This window comes from Pipistrellus hanaki, assembly GCF_964339955.1.
Source record: "Pipistrellus hanaki genome assembly, chromosome: 18".
NCBI lineage: Eukaryota > Metazoa > Chordata > Mammalia > Chiroptera > Vespertilionidae > Pipistrellus > Pipistrellus hanaki.
The window spans coordinates 288,553-299,067 of record NC_140520.1 but is presented as its reverse complement, the minus strand read 5'-3'; the positions used below and the strand labels follow the sequence as shown (position 1 = coordinate 299,067).

The 10,515-nt window shown below is 61.3% G+C and overlaps 1 protein-coding gene across 1 annotated transcript; it reads left to right on the top strand.

Moving 5' to 3' along the window:
• Positions 1–90: 90 nt before the first annotated feature.
• LOC311613018 (butyrophilin subfamily 2 member A2-like) lies at positions 91–8,855 on the top strand (the record flags this gene model as incomplete). The annotated part of the gene is made up of 7 exons (XM_084866503.1): positions 91–184; positions 2,847–3,194; positions 3,999–4,280; positions 5,275–5,454; positions 6,114–6,134; positions 6,233–6,259; positions 8,248–8,855. The coding sequence occupies 7 exons, from the start codon at positions 91–93 to the stop codon at positions 8,853–8,855; spliced, it is 1,560 nt and encodes a 519-aa protein (XP_084722629.1).
• Between the last annotated feature and the right edge of the window lie 1,660 nt (positions 8,856–10,515).

Sequence of the window (10,515 nt, the reverse complement as noted above, 5' to 3'; positions counted from 1 at the left end):
ATGAGGACTGCGGTGCCAGGCCTCTGCCCGCTCCCCAGGTCTGTGCCCCGGCCTGCACCCCGGCCTCCCCAGTGACTGGTCCTGGGCGCAATGGAGCCTGCGGCTTCCCTGCGTGTCTCCCTGCCGGACCCCCTGCTCTTCTTCCCACTCCTTGGCCTCCAAAGTCTGTCTGCGCTGGTCTCAGGTAGGGGCCGTCTCAGGTGGGGCTGTCTCAGGTGGGGGCCATCTCAGTGGGGCCGCTTCAGGTGGGTGATGTCTCAGGTGGGTGATGTCTCAGGTGGACGCTGTCTCAGGTGGGGCTGTCTCAGGTGGGTCTGTCTCAGGTGGACGCTGGTCTCAGGTGGGGGCTGTCTCAGGTAAACGCTGTCTCAGGTGGGGCTGTCTCAGGTGGGGCTGTCTCAGGTAAACGCTGTCTCAGGTAAACGCTGTCTCAGGTGGGGCTGTCTCAGGTGGGGCTGTCTCAGGTGGGACTGTCTCAGGTGGGCACTGGTCTCAGGTGGGGCCGTCTCAGGTGGGGCTGTCTCAGGTGGGGCTGTCTCAGGTAAACGCTGTCTCAGGTGGGGCTGTCTCAGGTGGGGCTGTCTCAGGTAAACGCTGTCTCAGGTGGGGCTGTCTCAGGTGGGTCTGTCTCAGGTGGGCACTGGTCTCAGGTGGGGCCGTCTCAGGTGGGGCTGTCTCAGGTGGGGCTGTCTCAGGTGGGGCTGTCTCAGGTAAACGCTGTCTCAGGTGGGGCTGTCTCAGGTGGGGCTGTCTCAGGTAAACGCTGTCTCAGGTGGGGCTGTCTCAGGTGGGGCTGTCTCAGGTGGGCACTGGTCTCAGGTGGGGCCGTCTCAGGTGGGGCTGTCTCAGGTGGGGCTGTCTCAGGTAAACGCTGTCTCAGGTGGGGCTGTCTCAGGTGGGGCTGTCTCAGGTAAACGCTGTCTCAGGTGGGGCTGTCTCAGGTGGGCACTGGTCTCAGGTGGGCACTGGTCTCAGGTGGGGCGGTCTCAGGTGGGGCTGTCTCAGGTAAACGCTGTCTCAGGTGGGGCTGTCTCAGGTGGGGCTGTCTCAGGTGGGGCTGTCTCAGGTGGACACTGGTCTCAGGTGGACGCTGGTCTCAGGTGGGGCTGTCTCAGGTGGAGCTGTCTCAGGTGGGGCTGTCTCAGGTGGGGCTGTTTCAGGTGGGGCCCATCTCAGGTGGGGCTGTCTCAGGTGGGGCTGTCTCAGGTGGGGCGCTGCCACACTTCCCTCTGTGTGTACTCACACCTTCGTACACACCAGCATCCCCAGTTGAAAGGCACATAACCCCCAAGTAGCCAAAATATAATTCAAACTTTATCAGAGAGGAAAGGAGAGAGAGAGCGAGAGAGACATCAATGATGAGAGAGAATCGTTGATTGGCTGCCAGGCCTGGACACCCTGAGAGACAGATGGACAGAGGCTCTAACACATGTTTCTATGGAGAGAGGCTAAGGCACTACTTGGCTGTCGCCAACAAGCAGCCCTGCTCACCCACCTCTTGGTTTTTATTGTCACAACAGCTTGAACTAAAATTCACCTATCGGCTCGATCAGCCGGTGAGTATCCCTGAGAAAGCACCTGCTCCTACAAGGTCAGATCTTTAAAGACTAAACAGAGAGGTTCCGGCAAAACACCTCGGGCTCGGGCGTTTTTGGAAAAGTCACGGGAGCGCTGCCGCCTTCGGCAAGGTCCCCTCAGAGGCCCCGGCCTTTCGGAGAACCCTCCTTATGGACCTTCCAACCAAGTCCCGTGCTTCCCCACAACTGGCTGCGCCAGCCGGGCCTCATTCCAATGTTCGTTGTTGTTAATCCTCACAGGAGGGTATTTTTCCATTGATTTTTAGGGAGAGAAGAAGAGGGAGGAAAAGACAGAAACGTCATCCCTGTGAGAGAAACTCATTGATTGGTTGCTTCTTGCACGTGCCCCAATCAGGACCGGGAAGGAGCCTGCAACCAAGGGACCTGCCCTTGGTTGGAATTGAACCTGGGACCCTATAGGGCTGGTGGACGCTCTATCCACTGAGCCACACTGGCCAGGGCTATGTGCATTTCACACTGACAGCATGTTTCAGTTGGGACTGGCTGGTGGCTACCCTATTGGACAGTTCCAGTCCCAACCTCCCCTAGGCCAGGCTGGACTGGGGGCCTAGACACCCCTAAGCACGAGGTCTGCAGGTGCTCCGTGTGTTCACCAAGCGTTAGCCGCCTCAGTAGGTACCACTAGGCGTCTCTAGCTCCGACCAGCCACAGTGATGGCCCCAGACCCCTCAGCCCAGGAATAGCTGTCCCCGAGAAGAGCCACTTCCTTTTGTTACCGGGACACCCCAGGCTGGCTGGGCCCCCTGTTGCTGTGTCCAATCACGAAGGCAGGTTGAGGTCTATAAGGCGTTCACTGAGAAGGCCAGCCCACCAAGCAGACAGGGCGCTTACAAGCATCAAGTGCTGTCTTCCAGCAGGTGCAGGGACAGGAGTGTAAAGGGGGAGGGGCTGGGGCACTGTGTGCAGGCCTGGGGCCTCAGCCGCCCGTTATTGTCCTTAGTCCCCAGACGATGAGATGGTGCTGATCAGATGGCATTTTGGCTCCTGGTGACCTTGAGTATGGGTTCTGCTCGCTGGACTCACAGCTGAGTCACCTCCCCAATCACATGGCACAGGGCTTGGAAGGGAAACTTAGGAAAAACTTAACCGCTGTTCACATGTGAGAACCTTACCCCCTATGCACATAAGTACGTGTGTCCTATGACTTAAAATAATAGGATTCCTTTCCCGATTGATTCAGCTGCTCTCCCTACCAGGCTGTAGGTCCAGGGGCCGGGGCTCCGCCTGAGCCTGGGCCTCTGTCGGCAGCCCAGTTCACGGTCGTGGGGCCCGAGGAGCCCATCCTGGCCCTGGTGGGGGAGCGCGCTGTGCTCAGCTGCCGCCTGTCCCCAGAGAAGAGCGCCGAGGACATGGAGGTGCGGTGGTGCCGGGGCCGGCTCTCCCCGGCCGTGCTGGTGTACGTGGACGGGCGTGAGCGGCCCGAGGAGCAGATGGCGCAGTACCGCGGACGGACCACCTTTGTGAGCGAGGACATCGGCCAGGGGAGGGTGGCCCTCGTCATTCACAACGTCACAGCCCACGACGACGGCGCCTACCGCTGCTACTTCCAGCGAGGCCGGTCCTACGACCAGGCCGCCGTGCGCCTGGTGGTGGCAGGTGCGTCCTGTCGCTCCTAAGAGCTGGACCTTGGACCCCTGGCAGCCCATCAGGTTTTTTTTTGTTTGTTTTGCTTTGTTTTGTTTTGTTCTTAATATATATATTTTAAAATATATTTTTAGTATATGTGCTGCCGAAGCGAGCACAATATATTTTAAAATATATTTTTATTGATGTCAGAGAGGAAGGGAGAGGGAGAGAAAGAAGCATCAATGATGAGGGAGAATCATGGATTGGCTGCCTCCTGCACGGCCCCCCATATACAACCCGGGCCTGTGCCCTGACTGGGAATCAAACCATGGCCTCCTTCCTGGTCCATAGGTCGATGCTCAGTCACTGAGCCACCGGTAGGACTTTGCCCTCCAACCTCGGAGGACGGCCCCGTCCTTCCCCAGGGCCCAACCAGTGGCTTTGCCCTGCTGAGCTGGGGGCATGGAGTCCTGAGCAGCACAGAGAACACAGGGGATCCTTGAGCAGAGAGAATGTTTAATCCCTAACGCTTTTAAAAACCTTTATTGTTGAAAATGTTGCATATATCCCCTTTCCCTCATTGACCCCCTCCAGGCCCCCCCTCCCCACCCCAGGCCCCACCACCTACTCTCTGTGTCCACGGGCCATGCACATATGCATACAAGGTCCTTGGTTGATCACCTCCCACCCACCGCCCTCTCCTGCCCTCCCTCTGAGACGCCCTGTTCCGAGCTTCCTAAGCCACACAGATGATGCTGATGCTCCTTAGCGATCTGAGCGTCTTTACCGAGAACACGCTTCAGAATCAGACTGTAGAGTCTTTATTTGCCCCAGGCCTGGGCTCCACGCCCCTCATCGAGATGCAGGACCACGAGGAGGGGGGCATCCGGCTGGAATGCACGTCGGAAGGCTGGTACCCCGAGCCGCACGCCGTGTGGAGGGACCCGTACGGCGAGGTCACACCCGCCCTGGAGGAGGCTTACGCCCAGGATGCTGACGGCCTCTTCAGGGTCACCCTGGCCGTGATCGTCATGGACAGCTCCGTGAGGAACATGTCCTGCTCCGTCAACAACACGCTGCTGGGCCAGGAGAAGGACTCTGTGATCTTCATTCCAGGTTAGCTCCCTGCCCTCTGGGGGCCCCGCCCGGAGGGCAGTGGGCAGCGTCCTCAGCAGACAGAGCGGAGCCCCAGCGAGGTGGGGGTGGGGGGGTGGAGGGGTTGGGGGTAGGGGGTAGGGGGTGGGGGTGGGGAGTGGGCTGCAGTGGAGGGTAGGGGGTGGGGGGTGGGAGGAAGAGGGGGTAGGGGGTGGGGGACTGAGGGTAGGGGGTGGGAGATGGGGGGTGGGGGGTAGGGGGAGCTGGGGATAAGAAATGGGGGGTGGGGAGAGGGGAGGGGGCTGCAGTGGGGGGTAGGGGGTAGGTGGTGGGGAAAAAGGGGGTGGGGAGTAGGGGGGGCTGAGGGTAGGGGGGGCTGGGTGGGGAGTGGGGAGGGGGCTGCAGTAGGGGGTAGGGGGTGGGGGGTGGGAGGAAGAGGGGGTGGGGGATAGGGGACTGAGGGTAGGGGGTGGGAGATGGGGGTGGGGGGTAGGGGGAGCTGGGGGTAAGAAATGGGGGGTGGGGAGAGGGGAGGGGGCTGCAGTGGGGGGTAGGGGGTAGGTGGTGGGGAAAAAGGGGGTGGGGAGTAGGGGGGGCTGAGGGTAGGGGGGGCTGGGTGGGGAGTGGGGAGGGGGCTGCAGTAGGGGGTAGGGGGTGGGGTGGGGGATAGAGGGGGTGCGGGTAGGGGGGGCTGAGGGTAGGGGGCTGCAGTGGGGAGTAGGGGTTGGAGGGTGGGGGGTAAGGGGGAAAGGGTGGGGAGTAGGGGGGCTGAGGGTAGGGGGTGGGGGAGGGGGTTGGGGAGGGGGCTGCAGAGGGAGGGTGTGGGCCCTGAAGAGCTGGGCAGCAGCTGAGCTGAGGCCTCTCCCCACATCACAAGGGGGACACCGGATACTCTACAGACCCAGGCGTGGGAGTCTCTTCTCTGAGGGTAAATCTGACGTTCATCCCTGTGGTGGTTCTCTCCCTGGAACAGCCCTGGCCGCACTCACTGGGACCTCTCTGGGCCCCCTTCCAGAACCTTTGATCCCCAGCGCATCTCCCTTCCCCTGGATGGAGGCCCTGGCTGTGGCCCTGCCTGCTCTGCTCCTCCTCATCATCATCCTCGGCAGCATCTGTCTCACCAGGAAAGTCCGCAGGAGAAAAGAAGCTCTAGCCCTGGAAAAAGATCTTAAAAATAAAGAGAAAGAAATGGCACGTAAGGACCGGGGAAAAGAGCGTGTGGGAAAAGAGAGGAAGAATATCTAACAAAAATGAAGGAGTAGCCGAAACCGGTTTGGCTCAGTGGATAGAGTGTCAGCCTGCGGACTGAAGGGTCCCAGGTTCAATTCCGGTCAAGGGCATGTACCTTGGTTTCAGGCACATCATTGGGGGCGGGGCGGGGGGAGTGTAAGAGGCAGCTGATCGATGTTTCTAACTCTCTATCCCTCTCTCTTCCTGTCTGTAAATCAATAAAATACTTTTTTTTTTTTTAAGTGGAGCAATAAAAGGGCAGGTCACCTGGGGGACAGAGAACAAACAGTTCTGTGTCAGGGCTCGGGAGTGTGTCTCCTGTCACACACACACACACACACACACACACACAGCTCCCTTTCGCTTTCCTCAGATGTTGCATCCACCCACCTGGCTGCAGAGAGCATCCTGTTGCTGAAAGAAAGCAAACCTCACTGAGCCAAGACAGTCCAGCCACCTGGTCCTACCTCCTTTCTGGGACCTGGCACTTCTGAGAGGTGGGGCGGGGGTGGGGAAAGGGGGATGGGGGGTTCGTAGAAAGAGCCAGGCCTTTGTTTATCCACGGCTCACGGCACAGAGCTGCTCGTGTTGAGGACGTTCCTGTGCTTCTGTTTGTTTTTTCAGAGCAACTTCAAGAAGAATTGCGTAAGTCCAGCATTTCCCACGTGGCCCTGTGCGCCGCAAGCTTCCTGCTGGCCACGGTCGCCCATCACCGGGAAAGCTCACTGTCTGTCCCCTTGCAGGATGGAGAAGAGGCCTCCTGCACGCGGGTGAGCACCGGCCATCCCTCACCTCCTGAGCCTCCCCGACCAGCCAGCCAAAGGGACGTGTACGCTGAGGGGAACCAGGGGCCACAGGGCGTGGGGGCCTGGGCTGGGGTCAGCTCACTCGCAGCATCCCACCCCCACCCAGGGAGGCATCCCAGCTCTTCCCACAGGGAACTCCGGGGCTGGGGTCAACTCTTTGCTTTCTTCCCACCCTTATTGTTTAAAAAAAAAATGTTTTTATTCATTTCACAGAGAGGAAGGGAGAGGGAGAGAGAGATAGAAACATCAACAGTGAGAGAGAATCTTGGACTGGCTGCCTCCTGCACACCCACTCCCCCACTGGGGATCGAGCCCACAACCCGGGCATGTGCCCTGACCGGGAATCGAACTGGGACCTTCTGGTTCAAGGGCGGACGCTGAACCCCTGAGCCCGCCTGACTGTGCACTGAGGAAACCACCTGTTCCTCCGTCTCGGTCAGCGTGCCTGCAGCTGCTTCAAAAACCAGTTCTGGGAGGGACTCGTGTGTCTCCGAGGCTTGGACCCGGTCCTCGGGGTGAACACTAACATCCGAGGAAATGGCTCTCCTGCCTCCAGCAGGAGCGGGAGGGGAGCCACTCTCCCGCCCCCACTCTTTGGTGTCACTCACCCTGACCGCGGAGGCCAGGCACGCAGAGCGGACCTCCCCAGAGGTGATGTTTCCGCGGTCGTGACTCTTCAGGCCCTTGATTAACGTGAGCGAGGACACTCCTGGCTGAAACAGTTATAACCGGGGGAGGTGCAGGCTGCCTGGGGAGCTGTGGGTGAGGCAGGCAGGGGGCTGCCAGGAGCTGCCTCAGGACATGCCTTCCTGCCCAGGAGCCCCGGTGCTGTACGCAGCCCACGGGGAGCAGGCCAGGGCAAGCATCCATCTGCCTCCCTGGTGAGCTCCTGTGTGATTCAGCATCTTCTGCTCAGAGGCATCAAAGAGGCCAGGTTTTAGTAGATTCCAGGTGCTTGGCCCTTTCCTTATTGACTGACTGGTTGATGGTTAATCCTCACCTGAGGATATTTTCCTACTGACCAGTAGGGAGTGTGAAAGGGAGAGAGGGAGAGGCACATAGATGTGGGGGAGACACATCACTGGGGGCCTCCCCATGCACGCCCCAACCAGGGCCTGGGGTCCAGCCTGAGCCAAGTACCCACCCTTGACCAGGATAAACCTGGGACCCTTCAGTCCGAAGGCCGAGCTCTGCCCACTGAGCCCAACCCCCGCCAGGGCTGGACCTTCCCTTTTTAGGTGAATCTCAGAAGTGTCACCATTGGGCCACCAAGACGGGGAGGGAGGGAGGCATTGTAGCACAATGGAGGCGGCGGGCTCAGACACGAAGGGTGGGGGGCGCTCCTCCTGGGCCAGAGAGGCCCCTGGGCCCAGGCGTGAGGCACAGCTCGCTGGGAACCCCTCCCCTGGCCGGGCAGCCTCCCGGGGCAGTGGCTTAGGGGCCTTGTCCTCCTGTTGCCCTTTGAGGGAGCCCGTGTCTGTCAGGAGGTCTAAGCGCCGGCGGGTGTCGGGGAGAAGGCGGCCCTAAGGCTCCCAGGGGGCGGGCCGGGGTCTCTGCCGGAGGAAGCCAATAGGAACGTTTCCTGCTAGAGAGTCTGGAGGTCATAGGTCTTGAGGAGAAAAGGGGGGCGGGAACCCCAGGATGTGGGGAGGGGGACCCGCTCTGGCAGCTCTTGCGCTGAAGCCCAGCTGTCCATCCGTGCAGGTGGGAACAGGTTGGAGGTTCCCACCCCGGGGCCTGGGATGGGGCCCGGGATGGGCCTGGATGGAGCCTGGGATGGGGCTGGGATGGGGCCGGGATGGGGCCTGGATGAGGCCGGGATGGGGCCGGGATGGGGCCTGGATGGGGCCGGGATGGGATCCTTCATGGGGATCCCACCCCAGCGAGGGCCGGGCCCCCCCGCTTCTGGGGCCTCGCGGGGACCCCGCGCCTAACCGGCGCTTCCTCCGCAGCCGACGTGGTGCTGGACCCGGACACGGCGCACCCCGAGCTGTTCCTGTCGGCGGACCGGCGCAGCGTGCGGCGGGGCCCCGGGCGGCAGCGCCTGCCGGACTCCCCCGCCCGGTTCGACTGCCGGCCGTGCGTGCTGGGCGCGCCGCGCCTGGGCCCCGGGCGGCACTGCTGGGAGGTGGACGTGGGGGACGTGCGTGCCTGGTCCGTGGGCGTGTGCGCCGAGGGCGCGGTGCGGCGCGGAGTGGCGCCGCTGGCCCCGCAGCACGGCTTCTGGGCGCTCGAGAGCTTCGAGGGCCGCTGCCGGGCGCTGGCCTCGCCGGAGTGCGTGCTGCCCGTGCGCCAGCGCCTCCGCCGCGTGGCCGTGTTCCTGGACCACGAGGCCGGCGACGTGACCTTCTACGACGCGCGGGACCGCTCGCACCTCTACAGCTGCCCGCGCGCGCCCTTCGCGGGGCCGCTGCGGCCCTTCGTCCGGGTGGCCTCGGACGACGGCGCCCTGGCAGTCTGCCCCGCATTCACGGGCGCGCGGGGCCTGCCGGTGCCGGAGGGCGGCCTGGTGCTCCACCGGCCCGGGGCCCCGCGCAGCCAGGAGGTCCCGGGGGAGTAGGGGAGCCCCGGCCGCCCCTCCCGCCAGCGCCCGCTCTGCTCACCCCGGAGAGAGAACCCCCTCGGAGGCCCCCGCACCCTCGCAGCCCAGGCCCGGCGCCCCGGGAGGCAGCGGCTGCAGCAGCTGCTCCCTTGCCGGCCAGCACGGGGCAGGGGCCAGGTCAGCCCCACGCAGCTCCAGCCCAGGAGAGAGACAGTCCTGGCCTGGCGTCAGGTGACAAGGGAGCATCGAGCCTGAGTGGTCACCAGACACCGCACCGCGGGCCGGGGTGAGGCCAGCAGGTGCTCCGGGAGCTGAGCTCTGACAGCCACCCTGGAGGTCAGGGGTGAGGGAGAGGGACCGGGGGCTGCAGGGGCCCTGGCCCTCTGTGGCTGAGCCCCTCCAGAGGGCCCAGGGTCCCAGCACCTGCAGGCCCAGCCCGGCCGGCCCGGGTTTGCAGCCTACACAGCGAAGCGCCCGGGCTAAAAGGATGAAAAAGGAGGACAGAGTGTGAAAGACGAGGCTCCCCGGGGACTGGGCCTGGCTCAGGTGTCCAGGCCAAAACCCGGGCGGCGGCACTTATCCCTGAGAGTGGCCGGAGGCTTAAGGCCCCGGCTGCACAAGTGAGCAGTGATCGGGTTCCTCGCGAGGCCCGGGTTCGGGGGCCAGGCCGCTGGTCTCTGGCTCCGTGGTCCCAGGATGTCTTTATTCACGGAATGTTATCGAGGCCCCAGAGGGCTTCTGCTCGCTTCTGCTTACAACTGCGAGTATATATTATACTGGACTGAAACGCTTCAAAGATACGTTTTTCCGTCTGTATTTATCTGACAGTATAAACAGGTTATGGCTAACAACAATAACACATTTTTGTGCAAGATGACTTGTTTGCAGAGCAAAATAAACGCTAGTAATGTGCGTGGCATTGTGCACTGTTTTGCAAACCTGATGTCTGGCTTTAGGAGACTGGATCCCCACATCTACACACCTGAGAAGGTGCGCAATCTTGGGCAGATCCCAATGAAATACTTGCCACTAATTGTTTCCAAAAGATACCCCGGCAGGAAAGGCTGTCCTCAGTGGGTGAGCCCGGCCTCAGGTCAAATAAAGACCAGGGTTGGAAGGGAGGCTTCCCAGGAGCAACAAACGGGGAAAGTGGGAGCCGCTCCCTGCAACTCATGCGCTGGAGCCATTAAATCCACTGGGAAGGGGGTTTTCAAGGAGAAGGGCCCCTTGATGCCCGGAAAAGGAAGAAGGAAATTCTAACAAAGTGAATTCCCCACGCCGAAAATGAAACCACACAGTGCTTAGCTGGTTTCATTTCAGCATGACTTCCATGTGTTTTTGGTGTTTGTTTGTTTTTCTTTTTCATATATTTTTATGGATTTCAGAGAGGGAGAGGGAGGTAGAAACACCAATGAGGAGAATCATTGATCGGCTGCCTCCTGGGTGCCCCACAAGAGGAAAGCAAGGTGAATGAATTCCTGGCCCACCCCTAAAAGTCCCTAAGCTTTGTAGCCCCCCATTTTTCTAGAACCCCGTGAATGTAGCCCTGCCTGGAGGGCTCACCCCACCAGGTGGCAGGGAGGGGCTGCAGAGGGGTAGGTTCTTGGGGAAGCTCAGATGCGTCGGACTCCTTGGTTTCTCCCTGCAAGCTCATTCCAACCTCACTTGCCTGGCTTCT